At 43.0% G+C, this 25,407-nt stretch overlaps 1 protein-coding gene across 1 annotated transcript in view; it reads right to left on the bottom strand.

Moving 5' to 3' along the window:
* The window catches only part of SYNPO2 (synaptopodin 2), a 579,691-nt gene extending 564,246 nt beyond the window's left edge, over positions 1-15,445 (bottom strand). Inside the window, exon 1 of the mRNA XM_085634327.1 lies at positions 15,031-15,445. Coding sequence (XP_085490453.1) covers positions 15,031-15,135 — 105 coding nt within the window. The 5' untranslated portion in view covers positions 15,136-15,445. The remainder of the gene's footprint in view (positions 1-15,030) is intronic.
* Between the last annotated feature and the right edge of the window lie 9,962 nt (positions 15,446-25,407).

Raw genomic sequence — 25,407 nt, forward strand, 5'->3', positions numbered from 1 at the left:
GGGAAGGCCTGGAAGAAAGAGCCTGTTCCAATGCATCATGGATGCAACAAAGAGAACTACAGAGTGGGGTTAAAGATTGTGGCTTTGTAGTATGTAAGGTACCTGTAAGGTACCTGTGTTTCGTATTGGTATATTAGCTTTAATATTGTATATGTTTTTTTACATAGTAAAATGTAGAATGTCTTGTAGGAAGTTGTAATTGTTCTAGAATGCACGCTTGTGCAGTCACTGGATGGCATGTAGAGCAGGGAAGCAGTTGTAGGTCCTGAATGAGAATAAACGTTTTAATTTGGAAACTTCTTGACGTGAAGGATTTATTTAAGTACCCCAACCCTACAACAGGCTTGTTTTGTCAATAAGCAGAATATATTGCCAACTCCACATCCAATCAAGATTCACTGGAGTTGTGTGATTTTGCGGCTGAATGTTTTCCTGCATAGTGCTTACCACATAATCCATCATCTACTGCATACTTTGAAGGTTTTAACAAATAATACATTTGTATCCTGTTCAAACAGAGTGAAAGTTACTAAAAGGAAGCCTCGCACCTCCTCCCTTCAAGTGCCAGGTCGCTTGCAAAGGTTAACTGGTTGCCTTTCATCTGCAGATTACTGAATTCGAGTGATAACCTGGTACTAATTAGACATTTTTGTCCAGACTCAATTAATGTGGGTTAAAATGATAAAATAGTAGCACAATAGTGCTGCAGAATGTACTGCATTATGTAGCATTACTTGCCTATTATTGCCACATAATTTAGTCAACCTACCCCTAATTTGGCCCGCCAGTGCTGCATAATTCCAGTGACTCTGCATACAACTAAGCGTAAATTTATATGATGTGAATAAACCATCTTGAAATACAACTAATGAAGATTTGACTTGTTTGAAGCGATTTCTTCGCACAGGAGTGCTCACATGGGTTGCCCTTCCAATGGTGAAGGATTTTTCTTTATCATTCTATTGTTACACCTCAAGATCAGGAGGTGATGCCCTATAGCACCCATACTTTGTGAAATTGGAACTAGCAGAGTAACATTAAAAAAAGAAAGGAGTGCGACCATTTCACTAGTTTTCACTATTGAAATATGATGTAAATAAACCATAGTGAACTACAACTAATGAAGATTTGACTCGTTTTAAGCGATTTCTTCGCACAGGAGTGCTCACATGGGTCACATGAAATACACAAGTTTCGAAAGAAGGTGTCTCCGTTACACCGACACAGCTCCAGTAGGCTCCAGTCAGTGGACTTTTGTCAAGAGACTGAGCTAGAGATTGGAATTATATGTCACCTTGAGAATACCGGAAATGGTCGTTGCAAGTAGAATCAAATAGGAAGTGGTTTTATGATGCTATGACGAGGTCCAGAATATCCACCTACAATAAGGTGCATCCATTGTATTGCCTACAACTACATCATGGTAAGTACGTAATTAGCTCCATCTATAACTTACGTTGCAATCTACCGGTTACATCCATGTAGCGGATGTGATGGTATTGCCTTTTGATATAATGCATGTGATATAATGGGGGTATACCAAACCGAAGCACCAGAGATGAAAAAAGTGAAGTTATTAAATGACAGACAATATTTATTTAAACAAAGTATGCTTTATATTCAAGCAGTATTTTTTGTCCAAACAATGTGTACACATTTATAACACGTGAAGTAGATAATAAGTAAATAATTCTTTTGTCCACACAATTTCCATGGGCAGTGACAGGACCTTCATTTTACACCTTTGCTCAGGTAAGTCGGACTATATTAACGGTAAATGGGGCTAAAACTGTACTATTACTTATGGGTGTAGCTGTACAATGCCATTACAATTTAAGTGGCCAGTCCTAGGCTATGCACCATTGACCTACATTGTGAATGAAAAGTCGTGAAGATATTGTTCTCGTAGCAATAATGCTGACTGGTCTTAACTGTGGAAATTCACTATGAATTGGACGGCCAAGCTGCACATTACACAGGCTCCTGTAAGGATCAAACGAAAGAGTTGGGCATATATTTTGAGCGATAAAATGAATGAACACTACACTAGTCAAATTGCACTGATGATTGGCCAACTGGAAGATTCTATTCATGTCCCTCTGCTTGGTGAGGGCTCTGGGGCCAGGGTCTGGCCTACCTGGTAGACAACTCATCAGGTAAATACAGGGAAGGTTCTGAGGTATGTATTGCTGATAGACTTGTTGCTCTAAGATCTTCTGTGGCTCAATCAGGAGGTGGTACAATGTCAGTTCAAAGGCGCAGCGTTGGAAGAAGCTCGGAGAGGCCATCCAATCAAAGGAAGTAAAACCACTAACACAGCTGAATACAGTCCAGCTCTGCTAACGTTGTTGACCATTGACCTAAGAGAACAGAGTTGTTATATAGACCTTATCCAAAACAATTCTAATGTTATGGTTTACATATATAGTCAAGCCTGCACTGCGTGGTATATTTATTTATTTATTTGCTATTATTAGAGCTCTTTCATCCAATGCACTGCACGTGTGGCAAACAATACCCCAAATAAATAACCAACCCCAAATTAATAACCAAGATGAAACAATCAGGTATACTACAAAGGTTGATGCATGATATGCAATTGCCAGAAGGTATTATTTCCATTTTAAATACGGCAACAAGAGAGATGGTCACACATGTCTGGGCAAGTTATTCAAAAGAGTAAGAAGCTTAGATGCGAAAAGTGAGAAGCCCTACAATGTAGGTGAGGAACAAACACAAAACATCCAACAAAGACATCTGGAAACGGTACACAGGGATTCAACAATACTGATAAGAGCACAGATAGGAAGGAAGAAAGGAGCAAGTGATAGGATACCTAAAAACTTATAACAAAGAAACTGAAATTGTTATAGAGAACTAGGTAGCCGTCAAAAGTGTTGTAATACGTTATTATATGTAATATGGACAGTTTGAAAAGGAGCGTGTGAAATACCACAAGGGTAAAAAGCATGACATACACAGGACAAAGCAAAAGTTAATTTTGGAGCTGACGATGTGATGCTTAGACCGAGAGGAATTGATAAATAAATTTAAGTTTCGAGCAGAAGTAAAAGATAAATTAATAGGAGGGAAGAATACAGACATTTGAAAGAAATATGAACAGTGACATGGAAATAAACAAAAATGTCAGTATTGTTAGGAATAAGTGTTAGCAAGTTGGGAGACATCCATGACTCTATCACAGAAAGGCAGAGTGAAATCTGAGCATGAAGTGAGGCAGAAAAGGAAGGAAAGGAAGAGTTGCGCAAACTTTATCTTAATACAGCATAACCTGGTGCACAAACAGTGCCCATGGTGGAAACAGCCTCTAGGAATGTTTGTGTGTATGAGCGTTCTTATGCTGCCTCGGTTGCATACTCTACTAACCCCACAGCATCTCTTAGCATCATTCAAGAAGCAACCCACCCATTCTGGAGCTTTAATAGCAAATATAGAGTTTGGCTTAAAGCTTGTCTGTACTTGTTGTTCCTTCAGTGGTACATCTACTATATGTACACGTTCACAGCATTAAATGCACATTCTTGTCAAACAAGAAAAAGAAGACGGATGGAACCTGGGTCACTACACTGCACTTGTTGAATTCCAAGCCCAATACCCCTCCCTTGCAGGCCCAATCCCACCTTTGAAACTAAAAGTATGGGGTCCGGCATGTGCCTGACGTGTGCTTATCGCTGAAAGGAATGTTGTAAAGGGCTGGCAGAGCTTTTCATAATAAAAGAGTAAATGCCTCCCATAAAGCAACCATAAGTCCTCCTTGAGTTTCTCTCTTACCACACTGAGAAAACTATAGAACTTTGATTCGTCCTCGAACATGTTTTTTGATGTCCAGTATATGATTATGGTATGTTTTGGGGAGATTTTGAAGGAATCGTGATGGTCAAGTTGTTATGTGCAAACGTAGTAACTTGTAACACAACAGCACTCGCTTCCATCTCTCTCTTTCTCACACACACACACATACAATGACCACCACAAAATTGGCCAAGTCTAATGACCTAAAAGATATACAAGCAATTTGGTACAGCCCTCTGGTCTCAGCCATCAAACACCAAGAACATTCACCCCATAACTCATTGAAGTTGGCCCATTCATCTAACATATGAACATCTTCGTTTAGATGATTGATAAACCGTCTTCGCCGGCCAACTAAGGCTCCAGTCTGCGATGCAACCCTCAAAAATGTTTGGCAAGCCACTCCAGGTCCAGCTTCGATACAAATGACATTAACATAATGTTGAACGTAGACTCCAACTAAAAGATCAGGCAGAGGTGAGTAAGAAGATTTATTCAGTATGAATGAAGAAACAGCACAACACGCCCCTTCAGTGGTTGCTTCAGACTAACAAATTCAAGTCTGGAATGTCCATCAAAAGATGTGTGACATAGTATCAAATTAAAGGAGAAGCTCCTTAACCACATAAAGAATGCTGCTTAACATCAATGGAATCCAAATAAACAATGAAGAAATGCAAAGAAACATTGGGACCTAACACATAGCATAACATATAGAAAAATAGATGGGTTTCAAGGACACCAGATAGACGACTAGAGCAAAGCTCAAGTTGTCGATTCCTACAGATGATATACAGAACATAATATTCATTGATCTTTAAATTGGGATTAGATGAGACACTAATTTTAATCTGTCAATTAGCCCTTCTCCCCCCTGCCCACTTTACCTAACTCAGAAGGTTAAAGGCACCTTTTTCTGTCTCAAAACGTCAGCTATGATATGTCAACTTACCTAGTCATGCATGGAGGCGACGTGAATTCCAATTTTGGGGAATGCTTATAATGTATTATCAGCATTTTGTATGTGTATTGTATTCTAACATAATACAGCAACAGAACACACCTCCCGCCTATTGCACTCCTCACAAGGCTTTCTGATGTGTTGGTGCTTATGCAATATCAAGAGTTTCCAAAATCCTCCATACCTCAAGTACAGAAAGCACTTCTTAATATCACAAATATATCACCAGAATGGAGCCCCTGCGAAATAAGTTGGGTCGCCCCATTGTAGAAATACATCAAGCATAAGACATTTTATAATAAGGCGGCGCCCTTCAAGGCACATTGCCACCCAACCCAAGGCTTGATTGGCCATTTTTCCCATCCGGCATTTCCCCAGGGAGGTGAAGCCACTGGAGAGCGTTTTTTTAAGTTGATCACCACTGCTGCTGTCTCCAGCTCCCTGGCCTATATAGCTGTGAACTCAATGGCGACAAAAGGAGAGAGTTGAAGAGAGAGGGTGAGAGACAGAGGTAGAGATATTGAGAGGAGGAAGAGAGAAAGAGAAAATTAATGGAGAAAGACTAGAGGAAAGGAGTGGGGCCGGTTGGAACATTTTTCCTCCTCTGCTTTTGGTTCCCAGTCCGGCCATGTTGCCACGTGTCTTATATTTGACAAGACTGCTAGCCTCCCAAGCATTCTGGTACTTCTGGGGTTAATGTCCTCAACATTTCAATGAATATTAACAGCCATGCACCACAAAATAAGAATGAGCAAATCTTATTTGACACAGTTTCTGGCCTCCCCCGCATTCTGGTACCTCCGCTCTCAATGTGATACTGTTCCAGTGAGGGCCTGGCACACGCACAAAGTCATTGCGAAATAATTTTAGCAGTCACATACTGCTCAGTAAGTACTGAAAGTCTTAGACATATTTCATGTTTTTGGTTCAGTATTAGAGCATAATACCTTAGCAAGATATCCTGCAGTCAACAGATATGTCTCACACCAGTAAACAGAATGCAGCTGCAGGATTCATATGTGGGTAACAGGCAGCCCGTTACCCACATATGTATCCTGCATTCTGTTTACTGGTGTGAGACATATCTGTTGACTGCAGGATATCTTGCTATGGTATCATGGGGTGGACGCATAGGTAGCCATAGCCTGTTGCAGAGACCCTCTGCGGATGTCCTCGGGTCTTGCTCCAGGCTCCGTGTGAAGGACAGACGGCCACGTGGCAGATAACGCCGCATATCTTCATATGAAGGTCATCTCTGCAGCTAAGTGTTGTGTGCAAAGCAGGGCCTCGTCTGAGTGTTGTTTACAGAACGTGCGCATCTTGTTGAAAGGAAGGATGTTTCCGCTTAACAGCACAGAAAGCGGTGCCCCGCAAGAGCGCCCAGCGACCCACCCGCTCCCAGCGAGCAGTAGCCAGCGAGGTACTGACTACGGGTTCGCTGTGCTCCCTGCATTGAAATTCCTTGTAAGGGACTGCCTCTTGTCCCCTAAAAACGATTAACATGCTTCAGATGTAGCCCATTAAAGCGCTCAGTAGGTTGAGCGCACACTGCGAGGATCTGTTTTTAATCTGCAGGTCGCGTGCTCGAAGGTTGATCAACAAGCCTCAAACTTTTATCCAGGGATTTAAGTGGACCGGTTCCGTTCGGGTCTCAAGTGGACCGGGTCCCCTGATCTCAGTCCCGTCGCACTTAAAAATAGACATTGAAACGGGTCGCTTTCGGGCACTATATTCAAGTCTTGAACTGCAATGGCAAAAAACACGATCGAATACTGAATTTAAAACTTTACGGTAATCCATGTCAGTGTTTTAGTTCCTGTTTCTATTTCACGTTTCACCTACCCTTGCATTCCCCTAGAGTGCTAGCTTGGGCATGCTGTGTTTCTGTATGTTTTCATGTAACATATTACTCTTGCTTTGCGCTCCTTTGGACTGAGCTGGCTCCCGGTGTTTAGTGGTCACGACTGAGCGCTCTGGAGTTGAGGTCGAAGGCAGTGCAAGTTTCTCACTGTGCCTGTCGTAGGGCCAAAAAGGTGTTCAGACATGATGGTCATCCAATCCTCAGCCTCTCTGCAGAGCGTGCATGGCGTTTCCTGGTGCAGGGTTGTTCAACTGACAGAGCAGAGGCGGGGGGGGGGGGGGGAATAGTGGTTTGCCCACTCAAAGTGTGCATGAATGTTTGGCCGGCCGTCCCAGGCCTGGCTGAACATTCATGCGCACTTTGCATGCTCTCCTCCCAGGCTGCATTACAGCCTGGTTGAATAACATGCCCAGGCTCCCATTCCCCGTCTAAGCACCGACCAATCACTCAGCGCTCAGACAATCACAATGCTGCATTGCAGCGTGGTGATTCCTTTAGGGGAGCCTCAGTTGCGTTTTCTGCACTTTGGGCAGGGGAGCATCACCCCCGCCGGCTGCGAGCTGTCCAGAGAAAAATAAAATGGCAATGAAAAGATTTCATTGCCATTTTATTTTTAACTGTGGTGCCCACTGTAGCAGTCAGCCAAACCCAGAGACATACGGGGCGTGTCCTCTACTACCGATTGGCAGCAGACGACAGGACCAGTAGGAGTGTGACTGCTACAAAGTGCGCATATCACTTTGGACGTCTGTCGTGCGCTGTCTAAAGTGACATGCGCACTTTAAAGCTCTCCAACTAGCTGTCTTAGACAGCTGGGTGGAGACCAAGCACAGGTCTAAAGGGCCTGAAGGCGTGTCCAGGCAGCACACTCCATCAAATCCTGACGCTGCTCTAACAGAGCGAACATAACAGGAGGGAGTGAGACTCTCTGAAGACCGCTATCCCTTCCATAGACCTCAGCAATGTTTCATTCACAGTTCTCAGAATTGAAACACTTTCAATAATAATTATTTACAGCAAAATAATTGTTATTACCCACTTACCTTAGCTAACAACCATTGGCAAAGCCAATAGTCCTGGCTGGTTTTAGGTGTATTTCTGTTGTTGTATTATATTGCTGCATGCAATAACAGAAATCTCAGGGTGGAACCAAAATACCGGTCAGAAGGCAAACTATGGAAGTAGCAGAAATATAGTTTACCTGCTGAAGCCACTTCCTTAATTAAATAGGAACTGTCCCTTTTAGAGACCCCCCCACTTTGTTCATGCCACTTAAAGCCCTGCTTTTATCCAACTAACATCAATAACATGTCGACTTAGACAAAAGTAATATTTAGTTTTAAAGTACCAATGGAAATTGAGTTTGTTCTGTGATCTGTATAAGAAAGCAACAGCCCCTGTTCCTGAGATTGGCAGCAAAGGGTGCAGGTGCGTTGCTTCGGGGGGGGGGGGGGGGGGCTGTTACAACCCCTAATAAATATATTTTGTGATAAATAGTTGGGCACAGGTGCTTTCAGTCTGGGATGATTGGATTTTACCAGGAACATTTTTTACACACACAGACAAAAACGCACACACACTCCCTCACCCTCTCTCTGTTTGGAAAGGTTTAAAAAGTTGGTTACTCCACAAAATCATGTGCTTTCTCTCACTTAGTACCCCTACCAATCCGCACTTCTCTCCCTTTCCACTGCCCCTTAAGCCCCTCTTTTGAGCCCTGTGTGTTGCATAATGTACTTTAACATTATGTGTCAGTGTGATTGTTAAGAAATCTGAAGCTCACCCCACCTCCAATCTTACTGACCAAACTACACCCCTGAAGAGGTGACCCTTATCTCAGCCTTGCTTCATCGCCTCCAGACCCAGTACGTGTCTTCTGAATTCAAGTCTGTTTCCCTCTTGGCCCCCTCCAAGGGGCATCCTCCCTCTCTGTCATGAGTACTCCCCATAAGTACTATTGTTTGTTTATTCAAGTGTTCAGTCTTTTAAAACCATTACACCAAGACAACATACATAAAACATCCTAATGAAATTCATTGATAGAAAGAAAAAAACATGGATCATTGTTGGACGTTTAGTGAATACAAGTTCAATTCTATTGTCCATAAAGTGCTTTAACCTTAAAATAATGATCATTGTAAACCTGATATTAAAAATATAAAACTGTGACTCTTTTTTAACGCTAGTAGACAAGTACTGTTTGTTATCCATAAAGTGCTTTATCCTTAAAGAAGCAAAAAAAGAAATAAAGGTGCTGCTGCTTTATACGGACTGTTACATTGTTCCGACTTATTGAGATTTCCTAAAGTGCTAAAAATCAGTTTTAGGGTTCCACAGGAATTTGGCCTAATTCGTTTAGGTTCTGATTTAAATGTTTTACCCCCCTGCAAACTAGGGGGATTGTAGACCCGCCTAACCAAATGGTTATTGCTTCTCTGCATGTTCGAATGTTCGTGTATATAAAAATTTCTTTTAGTATTTTTTTTCTTTCTTTCATGAACTTTGGACATGCGCAGAGAATATGTGGTAAAGATTCTTGTTTATAGTTACACAATCCACAGTCTTGGTTTTGATTCTGGTCTTTCCAGAAAGGAATTAGATACTTTGTTTCCCACATGCCAAAGCGAAATATCATGAACTGACGTTTTAGGGCCATTGAGAAGTGAGCTAGTAAATACTCCTGAGGCTTCCAGATACTATAGGAATTAATCACTGTCCAAGCGTGACATCTTTGTAATAGAGTATTCTCATCTGTAGAGTGGGACAGGCATTTTGTTGTTAACTTAATTGCTTCATTAAAGGCCTCATTCCCAATGCTAGAATTCCAAATGTCTTGCGCGCAAAGTTCCTCTATAGATTGGTTTAAATAGAAGCCCCAGAAACCTTGCATATTGTTCTCTTTTTGCACCTCAATTTCTTTCCAACACAGGTTATCAATAGAACCACTTTCGGATGCGCGGAGCCTCCCACATAGTTTACTGAATGTGTCTTTGCTCCAGAATATTTGATTGGTCAAGCCAAACTCAAGTCCTCCCTCTCTGTCATGAGTACTCATGGCAGCTACTTAGTGCCCAATCCGGTTGGTAGTCAGGACGAAAATTTACATATGAAGGGTATGCGTCATGCATTTGCAATAGCGCATTTGTAACTGTGTAGATACCGTGCTCTTTCGGAGTCTGGAAGTCTTTCATAGCTCCGAAATTCTAGTTGACATTCCACATTCATTAATTATCCTGAAAACTGACTTGTAAAGACACTTAGCCCTTGCTATTATTTTTCCCTGAGCGCCTTCAAAGTGCCCCCCAGAAACCACATCCTCTCTCTTGAAGAGCTCTCTGTACCCACTGCATCCCAAAATCACTGCCAGCAACTCGAGGTGAAACCTTTCTTGGAATGCCAAATGATGTCCTCCCTCACACACCTTTCTCCCAAGCACTCTGCTCTGTGAGCATGAGGGTGTGTGAGGGGGGCAATAATAATGCACTGGCGAAATTGTGCGGATTTGATTCGACATACTTCATAAACTTAAGTAAGATAATGCAACTTCAAAAGTGTAATAAAATAGGTTGGGCAACAAGTGAAGTCGTTTTTCACTTTGCTAAAAACGCCCGTAAAAGTTTCCTTTTGACAAAAAACATAATAATTTTCGAATTTAATGACGATCCAAATTATGAATTGGGCCCATTTCCGCTTGTGGAATTAAGACTAGGCACTCTACTAGTTACACTCTGCCGTTAACTTCTTGTTTACGTTTCGACATAATACCTGTACTAAAAGATGCTCAGGGAATATGTAAGTGAGAGTAAGAGTAATTACAATAGTCATGTCAACCCCCCTGCCGAGCTGCCCGAGCCCAGGAGCATTTCTCTGCTGTGAGCGGCGTCCACGTCTCGGTGAGGTGGGCTCGTGCCCCCAGGCGCCCCTCGCGCGCTGCAGAGGCTCGCGCCTCCTGGACCCTGCCGGCGCGTACCGCTAGGTGGCAGGATTCCGCCACCGCCAAACGGTCCTTGTGGCTTTATTTTCTGCACCGCAATACCTCAGAGACAGTCGATGTTTTGTCCAAGATACACAATGACGCAGTTTTGTTAAATGGAGTGCCCTGTAAGCGCGTGGGAAGAGCGCGCCAAGATTGATGGCGTGAACCCGCAAACGGGTTTTTAAGAATGTTATCTAGGCCCTGGAATCTGGGTCTGTAATGGGTGGCTGGCGACCCCGGACGAAATCTCTGCATGTCTGGCAGGAGGTAAATTCCTGACACCCAAACACCCACGCGGTACATACTATATGCGAGGCCTTATACAATACTTTTACAAAATAAATCAAAACTTCTAACCTGAAAAAAAAACTCATTTGACAAGAGCAGGATGGTAATAATAGTAACTGCTATTATCACGTATTAGCGTATGTATTATTGTTATTACTATTTTTGACAGCATTATTATAATTATAACATTATCATTATTGTAGTATTATTATTTATTATTGTTATAATAATTGTATTATTGTTATTATATATTTTATTGTTGTTATTATTAATAATAATAACAGCATAAGAGCATCTCTCTACCATTCTTATATCTGTTGAGCTGTGACATTGCTACTCAACTGTAATAAGAACATAGCATGATTTCTTGGCTGTAATACGTTTTAACACTTGAGCTGCACCACCACAACTCTAGCTCCCATAGCTAGCAAGCACTATGACAGGCAAGTCCCTGAGCAGAAATTCCATTGATGCTTAAACAATGGAAGGGATACCTAGTTCTTTCTCTGGACTTTTTTTCCCTTAAATTCAGTCATTAGTTCATAGGGAGGTATTTATTCCACCATCTTTAATTATTCCATAGGAATGTTACATATTAATATATACTAGGCATATTACAGGGATGCAGGGTTGTGCCTCCTATGGTAACCCATTCTGAACTACATCCACTTTTAGAAAATGACCTAGATGACACTTCAGATACATTTAGAAACCAAATAGAAGCTATGTAATATGTTTATTTTCATAGTACATCCCTCAACATATTTTCGGCGCATCTGCACCCTAAGTATCTCTTTCTTAAAAAAGAGCAAGAGGCTGAGATAGTGAAAGATTGGGGAAATGTTATACTCGGGCCCACTGGAATTTTGTGATTGTGCAGCCGTGGCTTTTTTTTGCATAATTATGGACTTTGCCACATTTGCCACCTAATCCACCATCTGCTGCATAATCTGCAGATGTTAATTTACTGTTTCTAGCTCAAATGTTTAAAAAGCTACTAAAAACACAGCAACAGATGTTACAGGCGGGTGAGGAGCACTTTGGAAAAGTTGACTGGTCACTTTTCTGTTGCTTATTGTTGTGCTTGTGTGTTAAACCGGTACTGAGGTGCAACCTATGCCCAGACAGTGTTAACAAGTGTAAAATTGAGAAAATAATGTAGTAATACTATCACAAAATTTGCCACTTTACTCTGCACAATTTACCTCTTCTTGCTGGATAATTTAGCCAACCCTGCTGCATAATTTGGCCCTCCTCTGCCGTATAATATCAGTGGCCCTGATTATACTTTCACAATGTATTGATACCCTTAACCATATGTTATAAGAATACTACAAGTCACTTTGGCGTTACATCACTTTAGAAGTAACTCAAACTTCAGCCTTGGTCTCAGAACTCATCAGCAGCTTGCAATATCCGTATGTAGAGTATGGAAGACTTTGTATTGTATGTTATTCTTTTCATAGTCGTACAAATATAACTAAAATAGCAATAAATCGTGGACATTCTATGATGACCTGTTATAAATGGATTCTACTGTATTCCAATGCCTCATCTTGGTTTTCGCACATTTAAATAAAACACCAACAAAAGACAAGGGATGTTCCAGGGAACTAAAAGTAGTACATGCCATCATACACCAACAACTCGTCTCAAGATGCAAAGACGGTGGACTGGATGTCCCTCCATTACACTTCCATAGATGCCTAACAGTGCACTGCCTGCAGTAAAATCATTAAAATGTTCCTCTCAGTTTTTTTACCAGTAATAATAATAACAGTTATTTATTGAGTTTTCGCCACGAACTGAATGCTCCTTAAGAGTTTGAATAGTAGGTGATATTTGTGAAGATTGCCTGCTTTGAAGTAAAACTAATGATTGTACTCAATTAATCTGGAAAGGCGGGAAAGATTATTCCTAAACATGGAGCCTCACCACAGGAATAAAACATTTCCACTATCTCTACTGGCTTTTCCATTTTACTTGGGGCCTAGTTAAGCAAAATATATTCATGATAAAACATTGTAATTTTTAGAGGTTTTGTTGTTTAGTGAATAGAGCCTCCATTAGCTAAGCAGGATCTCCAACCATAGTATGTTGAGGAATTAGTGAAAATGCACGACATGCACGTGCAACCTGTGTGTTGTGAATTGCTTGAGTATATATTTTTTGTAAAGCAATCAAAAGTCCTCACACAGGCGAGACAGGCTGTGGATTAATGCGGTGACCAGGAGATTACTCAAACAGTGGCTTAGCAAGGGTGCCATGAGGCCCAGTGCAAGTAAGGCCCCTTACATCCCTGGGCCCGGTGCCAAGGTACCTGCTGCACATCTGATGGCTATGCCCAGGGCTTTAAGTGGGATCAAAAAACTGGGGGGTCTCCCAAAGGGGCGTGGCCGATGTAATTAAGGGCGTGGCTTAAAACCATTGGGCTAAAAATCTGTGCTTAGCATAGTGTGCAGCCGACTGGTATTTGGCTGCTTCTGTCATTGCATCCAGATATATGATACAAAAGTAACATTATACCTATAACAAGCCAGGAGTTTTGGCTTTGCTAATTGTTGTTAGTTGCATAAGGTAAATAAGCAACAACTATGGCTTTGTTGTATAATATATATACTATTGAAAATGCTTCAGTTCTGAAATGATGAGACTGAAAGAACTAAAACGGATCTCTTTGAAGTTAAATCCAAGGCTTTGAGCAGTGGTATAGCTGCAGACAGAGGCGCAACTAGAGCCAAATTTCGGGGGGGGCTGAGCAAAAATTTCGGGGGGGGCTGAGCAAAAATTTCGGGGGGGGCTGAACTGTAAGCAATAGGCAGAGTGGAGCTGCAGGGGCTCTTAGAAGGGGTGAAACAACAGCAAGGCCTCGTTAACATGCAAATGGTCTTTTAAAGACCTGTGAAGTGGTCGGGTGCGGCTGCTTTTTTGCCCGGGAAGCTGTCTCATCCCGGGCTGCCACACACGACGGGGGGGGGGGGGGGGGGGCTGAAGCCCTGTGAGTCCAATGGGTGTTGCGCGCCTGGCTGCAGAGTTAAGATTTTTTTTACACCCTGAGGGTGAGGGCAAATACAGAGAGCCCGGTAAGGACCCGTCTCAGCACCTGCTTTTAAGAACTGCAATTGCTGAGCACCGGCAGGAACCGGCACACTTAAAGCCCTGGCTATGCCCCATAGGAAGATCTGGTCCTCAGCAGTGATATATGTGGAGCAGTGCACGTCACTGACTCGGCCACTGACAGCCCAGCGCTGCTCCTGGAAGCTCCACATCCGGTGAGCAATCACTTAGGTGACAACCTACTGTCACAGGTTCGTTCCTCGAGAAGTGACAACACACAAAGTTCCCTTGATGGCTTCATCGGCCCTCTACAAGAGCGCCAGGCTACAAAGAGAGAGAGAAATAGAGAGAGAGGCAGAGAGAGAGAGAGAGGGAGGCAGAGAGAGAGCGAGAGAAATAGAGAGAGAGAGAGAACGAGAGCGGGACAGAGGGACAGAGGCAGAGAGAAGGCGAGAGAGAGACCGAGACAGAGAGAACGAGAGAGACAGAGGCAGACAGATAGAGAGAGAGCGAGAGAGAGACAGAGGCAGAAAGAAAGCCAGAGAGAGACCGAGACAGAGAGAACGAGTGAGACAGAGATAGACACAGAGAGAGAGAGAGATAGAGGAAGAGAGACAGGGAGAGACAGAGGCAGAGAGAGGTAGAGAGACAAAGGCAGAGAGAGCACGCGAGAGAGAGACAGGGACAGAGAGACAGCGGTAGAAAGAGAGAGACATAGGTAGAGAGAGAGAGATGCAGAGAGAGTGCGCTCGAGGCAGAGACAGAAAGAGACAGCGGTAGAGAGAAAAAACGTTGCCAATTGCAGCGGCACACAACTTGTTGCACAGATATGCCAGAGGTATCAGAACTCTGCATTTTCAGATTAAACATTTGCAGTAAATGACTAAAAACCGAATTTCTTCAGTCAGCGCACACACAGCTGTGTTTAGAAACGAGTGTGGGAACCTAAGGAGGTGTGACGTTGTTTCTCGTAGTAGTGTCAAGAAGCGCACACGCATTGGTTACAAACAATCCCATCCCAGCTGTATCTTTCCTTCACTCTGCACCACTACCCCCTCTGCGCCATCACCCTACCTGTGAGACCGTCAAAGGCAGGTTTTGCTCCAGGCCGCCGTCCAGCCGGAAGCCCCAGGGCGAGCCCCCGCTCAGGGTGATGCTGATATAGTCCCCGGTGCCCATGGTCGGGGGGAATGATGCTGCAGCCACGAGCCGGGGAACGGAGAAGTTTCTGGAAGTTATCAGTGTAAGGTTAGCTGTGCCGCTGCCTGCGAGCACCGCTGCAAAACCAGAGCCAGTGACCACTGCCAGTAGCAGAGGCTCCAGTGAGAGCCTTCCCAGGACTGACAGAGCTTCCGCAGATCCAGGGTGCAGCCCACTGCTCCGACTACAGGCTGCGCTGCAGAACCCACCTCCTGAGAGAGTCAAAGAAGAGAGCCGCGCGCACACCCGCCCGCCAACGGGGAGAAGCGCCGCGTGCGACTGCTCGGCATAAACACCAGAGGCCGGCCCCTGACAGGCAAACCAAAACATCTGCGCGGAGTGGTGTAGGGTTCCCAGGCAGGACTGTCTTAAGTAACCCTGCCCTTTTTACCTTTCGGGGTTTAATGGGAGAATGTTCTCAAACAAGGAACACTTAGCAGGTAAGTTCAGCTGAGGGGCACGGATGCAGACATATTTATTAACATAGGTGTCCTCGGAGTGGTGTGCCAGCGCCAAGGGGTCAAACCATTGGCAGACGTTGCACTTTAGAAAAGCCACCTAACACAACACTAAAAGAGAGGGAATACTCGGTGCTTGCTTGCTTTTTCTGAACAGTAAGGACAGTAGTTGTGTCTGGTGATTTTTTTTGAGGCGAGTGGGGAGTAAATATCCACTACGACTTGCCCTCTGCGAATAAGCCTTTCCAGGGGGCTTTGCGGCCAGACAGTGAGTTTCTCCCTCAAGATAATTACAAATAAATAAATCCGGGTCAAATGGTGAACTTTACAATTCTATTTTGCAGTTAAAAATCTCTGCAATGTCTTAGCTTTTTGTAGGCACTTCTGAAGTGTAGCTAATGGAATATACGTTCTTTTAGGTTTGCCAGAGCATCCAGGAGCATTAATTCCCTGTAGCAACAAATCGCAGGCGTCAAAAACATTGCTTGCTACAGATAAAAACACTGAATGCACACGAGGCAAATGGTTTTGATCCACGAGAAACAGCACTTGTTTGAACCAGCATTTCCATCAATAAGTGCCAGCTAATAAATAATGAAAAATTGATGTGCCTGAAAATACTACCAGAATGCCAGCTAGTAAATAGTAGAATGTAAACATACATACAATAGTAATCTGATTTTTTTTTCAAACATTACATGGTGCTAGCAGTTACATCCTACTCGGAGACCTGAACTTCCACCTGGAAGAACATGCCGACCTCATATCAAAAGTCATCAGTGCCTTAGCAATAGCTCGCAAAGCCCATGCGGTGTGGGGGGGCCCAAGCTCCAAGGGGTCCCCTACGGCACTGTGAACGTGTGGCACGCCCCTGGCCTAAGAGCTCCTGACTGGGTCTAGAGGTGGGGGCCCCCCTCCATGTACTTTGGAGGGGGGCCATCAAGATCCGTTACGTCACTGGCACTCATCGAAGATCTTGATCTTTGAGCCTCACCCAACGAGTAACGGGCTCTACCCACTTCGCCGACGCCTCCTGGGCCATATTTTCACGACTTTCAACAGAATACAAGTCGACAACCCACACCTGTCCCTTGGACAGACTACGCCCTCATCAAATTCAGCATCCCCGTACCAGTCCATTGCCCACACACCACCACCAGATCAGCCCACCGAAACTGGAACAACCCACTGACAAGGACTGCAACACCTCTCTCAACACCCATCAATCTGAACACAGTAACAGCCTCCCAAAAGCCATACGGAATTTAAGCAATTAGATCATCACCTCCTGTGCTGACTCCCTAGCCCCCCTGGAAACAAATTCCAGACCCCAGGTTAGTTGGTACATGGAGGAACTCAGACTGATGAAACACCACAGCAAACAACTGGAGCACAAATGAAGAGTGAGCCAGGACAATGCAGACAGGACAATGTTCAAATCTGCCCTAAGACCATGCACGTCAATTCACCAAAATGCCAGAGGTAGCGGAAATGACATCACATGCCCTTCGACCTTCATATTCACTCACACACATGCTCACACATACACACACATCCACACATGCACACACTCTCTCTCACATCAACACACCCTCACACGCAAGCACAACACTACATACATTTAAAAGCATTTTTTACTTACCTCTGGGTCATATTCCAGTGAATTGTACTCCTTCTTTATTACACTATTAGTGGATACTATAATATTATTTACTATTAGTGCAATAAAGATTTGACAGAAAAAAAGGAAAATGGAACCCCAAAAAACATCCATAAGGATGAGCTTCCACTGTGATACTGGCACTGGTTTTGCAAACCCTGAGGCCAAGGGTTGCAAAGGCAGTGCTAGGGGTCACAAGGGGCTATCCAAGGGTCACAGTTGCAACACTTGGCGACCCCTAAATGACATCCATTACTAAGATGCTACCACAAAATGATAGAGACCATTAAATGCACAGCTTTTCCAGACTGCATCAATGCCAGCACCAACAGAAGCAAAAACATCTTCGCTATTGTGAAAGATTTCACCTCACCAGTGGCCACCTCCAACTCGATCAACCCTTTGCAGGACCTCTGCAGCAATTCTTCAGCAACAAAATTATCGCCATTTACAGTAACTTCAACCCGCAACTGGACCCGACCCCCCACCCAGTCTTATCTAAAGTACCAATGCTAACCACATGGCCCATCATCACCCCAGAAGAAACTGCTGCCACCATTAAGTCTAACCATTCAGTGGCCCCATTGGACCCCGGTTTCCACTATGCTTACTCTAGAAGACTGCTCCCTATCCATGCTCACACCCTTTCTTAATGCCTCCAACTCTTCTCAAATGCTTGAAAACATGCAACTGTCCTCTCATCACTGAAGAAACCATCTGCAGACCCTTCAACTCTTGCCAACTACAGAACCATCTTCCTGATACCATTCCTGGCTAAGGTCTTAGAGAAAACCATCAACAGGCACCTCACCGAATACCTCAACGATCAACAAACACCTCGACATCACAAAGTCTGGTTTTAGACCCAACCACAGCAAAGAAACTGTCCTCATCACCTTCAAGGATGACATCTGCATGACTGTGAATGGAGGAAACACAGCATCCAACAAACTTTATAATTTTAAGTGATATGTCATCATGAAGATAAGTAGGCGCATAGAACATGTGTCAATAGAGCTATGTCAAACCAGCTCTGCCTGTAAAGTCAAAATATCAGCTTGTCCATTTATGGTACGAATAGTTTCAACTCAGATAGATGCTGATGCCATGCGCACACCCAGGTGTTAGTCACAAACATCATTCATACATTTCCTTAGCTCCATAGACCGTATAATATGTGGTTCTCTACCACTGGGTAACCCCGAAGACTGAACTGCTAAGCATAGAACAATGCATCCCAGTATGCAGCTAAGGCGTCTTATCTATAAATGCTGTCTATTGTGACGTAGGCAAAATTTTGGGTGATGAACAGTGCCCGAGCAAGCAAGATTTACTCAGTGATGTGTAACTGGGGTCAGGCGCGCAACGCCCATTGGACTCAAAGGGCTTCAGCCCCCCCCCCCCCGCCTTCCCGGGCACACACACAGCCGCACCGAGTACTCCACAGGTCTTTAAAAGACCTTTTGCTTGTTAATGAGGCTTTGATGGTTTCACCCCTGCTTAGAGCCCCTGCAGCTCCACTCTGCCTTTTGCTTGAAGAATCAGCCCCCCCGAAATTTTTTCTCAGCCCCCCCTAAATTTGACTCTAGTTGCGCCTCTGACTGGGGTTGGAACTCAAATACAGCATGAGAGTCATCAGACTCGAAGAGCTCAATATTTAGCCCAGTTATACATTTCAAAAGAGAGTGATCGAGAGTAAGAAGTTATGGAGTTAAACCCCCAAAATGGACTCCATAAGTGATAATCCCTTGCGCTCCCCAGAAAGCCTCTTTTGATGTGTCCATGAACGCAAAGTGTCTCCTCCCGTATATAGTGTCCTGCAAAATGATCATGAAAAGATGGTCACCCTAGTCAGGTGACAGGGAGAAATTTGAAATGTTTCACAATCAGAGCACTGCATCTGAATGTCAGTGTGCAGGCAGGTGTCAGGAGGTTGCAATTTATCCCATCTTTGTATGAGGAAGCTGATGCTGCCGAGGTGAAAGCAGGTGTAGAAAAAAAGACTATCCAACCTGGCAGCATATATAGTGGACACAGGAACGTGTAGAATATCCTGACCTCTTTCACGTCAAAAATAAAAGACAGCGTCAGATCAATCCTACATTCACACCACGGCCTGAACCGAACTTGGCCATTCAATAATAGAAGGCCTGTGACCTTCTGACCCAAACAAATACACTAATCAGTTTGAGAATTCAGCCATTATTTTTTTTGGCTCAACACTTTTTATACTGTAGACCAACACAACTCCAGTTTCATTACACTTTTCACTGAAAGTTTCTGCAGCAATAAGCCCTATAAATGTGTGTCTGCCCCGTTTTAACCCTTTAATGACGTGTGCTTGCCCTCCTTAAAGCCTTTAATGCTCTTAATCCGTGAATTAGGAAGTTGGGCCATAAAATGGATGGCAAACATGGCGCGTGAGATCTAAAGGGCTGCTGGGCCTCCCGTTTATTCAGGTGTGGGCCACAGACCAAAGGCGTTGGCAAACAATGTTCCTTTCCCAGGCCATCAGCGCGAGGAGAGGCTGAATCTGGAACACTTTTTTCAGGACCTATGTTTCACCTCACACCCCAGCCATTGTCATATTCTTTGTACAGCTGTAACGCCGTCCCTCCTGTTTCCTTTTAAGATTCGTACTTTTGGTATCTTCGACTGAAAGACCCTTTTCACCGAGCAGATAATGTGTCATGGACCTTGGGGCCTTCTCTTTGCACCCAACTATCGCCTGCTCCATTACTCGCCCTTATAATCCACCAGAGTTTAAGGCTCCCACGCATACATTTGATAATTACGGTGTTTAAGATTCACTTATTTTCGTTTTGCAGTTTTCAAATTAATTGAGTACTTTTGGCATTTTTACAACGACGAAGTTGAACATTTTGTTCAAGCCAAACCTTTGTTATGTAACATTACGTTTTTTCATGAAGTTATACAATTCACAAGGAAGTATTTAGGCCTGACTGATCACAACTTACCTCTGTACAGGGCAGGGGTTCCTCTTAAACCGAAAAATCAGCTCACACCCATATTTTTCGAGTGAAACCCGGGCAGATGTCAACTTTATCTCATTCCATCCCTGTCTCCTTCAGTGACAAACACACATTAAAAACACGCATTATTAAAGCAAGTTTATATAGGCTTTGAATAGCACAAGCACACAGAGGCATATCACTTAAATGCACACATTGACAGCTATAACGAATATGTGAAAACATCCATGGAGCTTAGCACAGTTCTGACCATCTACACAGATGTAGACTAACACAGACATAGATGCCCCAATGCACTCAGGGCACCACACATGGCGCCACCATTCACTCAGACCAATAGAGACACCAACAGGCACAGAATACACACAGACCACCAGGCAAAAAGACCACAACATAGGCAGATAAATGGACGAATGTATGGATGCCCAGCAGTTGCGTATAGGATTCAGGGACATTCAGGAAACGATTCACAAAGATTTTCCTGCAAGTAGGCATGGCTTATTTTTGTAGTACTCTTGTTTACTCTTGACTTATTCATTGGAGCTATAAGAGAAAGCCACTGCAAATGTATGTTAATCAGCCCCAACACCAGGGCTTTAAGTGGGCCGGGTCTCACCAGTGCTGAGCACCGGCAGTTTTTTAAAGGAGGCCTCGAAACGGGTCTCTATCGGCTCTGTTTTGTGCCCTGGTACAGGCGGTCCGTTTTTTTCCAGACTGCAGTGACAGCAGGCACATCGATGTGCGCATGCTCACACTGCTCAGTTCTCACTAGTGGAGAAGTTACGGCATGACGTCATGCCATGTGAGCGTTGTAGGGGAAGGGAAATCCTATAAAATGAGTAATTTTTTCTCTGGATTTCCCTTCTCTTTTTGAAACACAGGAGCAGCAATATTGTGATGGTGTCACCAGGGCTTTAAGTAGAAGCTTTTACAATATTATATATAAGAAATAGTGGCTGCTTATTTATCTTATGCAATTAACAACCATTGACAAAGCCAATAGTCCTGACTTGTTGTAGGTATGATGTTACTTGTTGTATCAAATATCTGGATGTAATGACAGAAACAGCAAAATACAAGTCGGGTGGTACACTGCTAAGCACTGATTTTTAGCTTACGTGTTTTTAAACCACACCCGTAATCACATTGGCCACGCCCGTTTGGGAGACCCCCCCAGTTTTTTCATCCCACTTAAAGCCCTGCCCGACACCTTTAACTCTCTGTAGAAGAAATCAGATCTGAGGCAGAGACAGTGTTGGAGTTTAAACATACATTTAATCCTATGTCTCTTTAATGAAGAGATCACTTGTACTGGATGAGTGAATACTTTATTCGACTTGCCCATTCTATCTCTGGCATAGTTTGAATGATAACACATGGGGGAATGTACTGCCTGGCCTTTTTGATTTTACCATCATAAGTAATTGTAATTGCATTTATATAGCGCTTACTACCCCTGACGAGGCGTTGAAGTGCTTTTCGGCGAGTAGCACGCTACTTTGGAACCCAAAAAGAATTAGTAGTTATTAGTATAAGGAAATATGAAATTAATTTGAACGGTGGACATGTGAGTCTGTTATTTAGGTTGGAAAGGAATAGTGGAGGGATAGAAGAGGGAGGGGTTTACATTTATAAAGCACTTGAAACCCCTGATGAGGCATCAAGGCGCTTTTTGATGAGTAGCACACTACTGCGGAACCCAAACAGGGTTAGTGTTGCTAATCAGTATAGGGAAATGTGAAATGAATTTGAGTGGTGGACATGTGAGTCTGTTATTATTGCCATTTACAACCTTCTCTCTGGTAAAGTTGCCAGATTCCTCCATGCATACCAAACGCTGTTTCAACCCAAACCTTTCTTTCTAAAAATCATTTTCATTAGGTTCATTGGTTAAATTGAAGCAAAGAATACGGGTCAGATAATGTAGTGATATCGTTAATGAAAGTCCCCTACCAAAAGCGTGGTATCGTACATATATGGAGCTATGTGGCAACTTCTCTTGTACTGCAGTCTACAGGCAAGATCGTTGGGTTTCAATTTCTACACTACACCTACATTTGGTGTTTATGATTTTTAGAATTGAGTTATTTTTGTTTTCAAGCTTTCAATTAAATTGAAAGGATTGTGGCCTGCTCGCCACCATGTACATGGAAATAATCTAACCTGCTCCTCACTCTCATTGAAATTTTTACACAGTGCTTGCCTCCAAGCTCATTTCATTAGATTGTGCTTACATCTCCCTCTAGATAACAGATTTAATGCAATAAATATTTTAATGGCTTGAAGGATGAAAAGCCATCTCAATAACTGAAAATTCTGGTTTATTTCAGTTGCCAAAACACTGAAATACACGCCACTGCTACAGCTTTTACAATTTTGACACTTTTACAATTTCTTAGTTTTTCAGGAACAATCTCCCAAAAGTGGAAGTTTGTTTCTGAGAAGCAAAAAACAAAATGACCCACATATCCTGAGAGTTTTTTGACCTAGGTTGTGGGGTTCATTATTTATTTGTCCTGTGTCTGTCCGTCAGGTTTTTCCTGGTGGTGACGGGCAGGAAAAAAGACATTACACCATCCACCCTAAAGAGAGCTGGTGCTCTAGTGTACCTCTTTCGACGGCCGATAAAGACTGGACCCTTCTATTCAGTAACTTTTATCCAAAGGTCTTATTGTGTGACTTGAGAGGTGAGGAGGAAAACATCTTAAGGCAATATTCAAATACAGTGTAGCCAATGTGGTTACACAATAACTCAGTTCAAAATCAAGTCTCAAGATAGTTTTATTCCAGATTTAAATTAAAAAGAAAATTAATGTTAACTAATCTAAGCATAATAGTATAAAATACAATGCAAATAAGATGAAGCCAAATCTTTGAAAGCAGTTCACTCTATATAATAAAAAGAAAACCACTAGTTCAATAATTGCAATATAAGTAATAAGGACACAAAATTTCACATCTGAATGCAATAATTTGTCGTTTAAGATAAGCATGGACTCCCTGTCTGTCCCTACTCTACCCTACCCAAAGTGGCAACCCTAAACTAAAGCAAGATTTAGCTAAGATGAAATAGGAAAAAGGAAAAGGTGTCAGCCGTCAGAGTCCTCTGTGAAAGAAGCTCCAACATGGGTCAAGTATCATAAAGCCACAGATGTCAAAGAGGTCTGTACCTCAAGGCGCCCTAAGCCAGAATGCTAGCTATCCTTCACTATTCTGCACCATAATGTCAGTTGCATCCAAAGTACGTTCCACAAATCCATTCTGTAATTTTCCTTTCTCCCACCACACATAGGTCTCTTCACACCATCTTGTTATTCTCACGAATCACTATCCTGGCCGTCCTTGGTCCCGTCTCCTTCTCCCATGAGAACTCTCCTCACATCTTGTTATCGCTCTACTTGTACCAGTTGCCACTTCACATGCCTCACTATCTACTGAGAACAAAGACCTTCTTTCTGCTAATGAAGCCTTATTCACCTGCAGTGGGATCACAAATTAAATGCAACATTTCTACTGCAAAGGAAAAAATATGAATTCATATGTTAAACTGAACAGTGAGCTTGAATACAAGTGCATCTCAGGCCCACAAGTTAGGCTAAGTTAACATGTCTATGAGTCACATTTTAAGTGCACTCGTTTACACACAAATGAATCTAAATGTCTCTAAACGTACTTTTAAAATGAATACAGTACTAACATGATTATTCAATTAGGGTTTCCAATCACATAACCTTTATTTAGTAAACACAGCACTATTTCTCTTGTCTGTTGACACGTTCACAAACATTTTCACGAGAAATCAAAATCTTATCAGTTACGTTTCTAAAACACAAGGATAATTGCATTACATTGTAGGGTTGTCTTTATATCTATCATACCCCCACTTCTAATATTGACATTAGTCACACAGAATATATGCAAGTGCAGACTACATTTGGCTATAATGCACTCCTAACACATGTTTCGGGAAGGAGTCAATTTCACACTCCCCCACGGCCCCATTAGCCGTTCAAGGAAGTATTGCGTCGACAGCAGAACCAAAGAGGTGGCCAGACCTAGGTTTTGGCATGCTGGGTATTCTGCCGCATTTGCTGTCTTTTAACAGCATACTGCTTCACCCACACCACTTCATAGTAGCATTCTCATTGTAGTCTTCAGGACATTGAAGTTGGTGTACCATGAAAAACTTCAATGCGTCAGAAAAGTACCTACAGAAAAAGAGATAGAAAGTGGACTAACAGTTAAATGGAAAGCTAAAAATATGTGCATCATGGTGAGATATCAGGTAAGAGACCCCAGAGAAAAGTAGCAAGAGCATGAACAGCTGAAAAAAGAGCAGCCAGACAAGAGAGAGAACTAGGGAAAATAGAAAGTGTCAAGTGTGGAGCGATATGATGCTGAGAAGAGATATAGAGAGAGGGAGGACGTAAAAGAGGGAACGGGGAAGAAAGATATAGACCAAAAATGAGACAGAGAGAAAGAAAAGGAGAGAGAGAGAGAGAGCTCTAAGGAGAGGCAGAGAGAAAAGCCCTAGATCGGGAGAGAGAGACTGGGAGAAGGGGACAGAGAGAAAGAGTGAGAGAGAGCGGGAGACAGTGGGCCACCAAGGAAAGGATGGTAAGATCAAGTACTGTTGTGGAAGTGAAGCCCAGAAAATGGAAATGGGTGGAAAAAAAGAAAAGGTGTAACTGAGAATTGAGACGTGAGGAGAAGGCAGTAAGGGAAAGCAGGACAAAAGTTCAGATGGCATTTTATTTTCTGTTAAATGAATTCTGTAGAGAATGTTGTGTAACTGAAAATGGGGAAATAGATAATTCGAGAGGATTAAGATTTGGGATACTTTCCCTGGTCGCATGCCAAAAATCGAGCCTCACAAGCTAATACGATCATTTTAGTTGGAGCAGATAATCTTGTGGCCGACCACAAAGTGATCCATTCAATAAACAACATGTAACTGTGTAACTGTGTGTATATAATTTGCAAGTTATTGGCAAGATGGACGCCAAATATATGTTGGCTGTATGAGGGATGTGGGTGTTGTTTGCTAGATAATTATAGGCAGGGCCATGGGAATTATGCGGCTACGGAGGGCCAAATTATGCCTCAGGCCAAACGGTTGCACAAGAAATACTGAAAAGTT

Source organism: Triturus cristatus, chromosome 2_1 (genome assembly GCF_964204655.1).
Source record: "Triturus cristatus chromosome 2_1, aTriCri1.1, whole genome shotgun sequence".
NCBI classification, from domain to species: domain Eukaryota; kingdom Metazoa; phylum Chordata; class Amphibia; order Caudata; family Salamandridae; genus Triturus; species Triturus cristatus.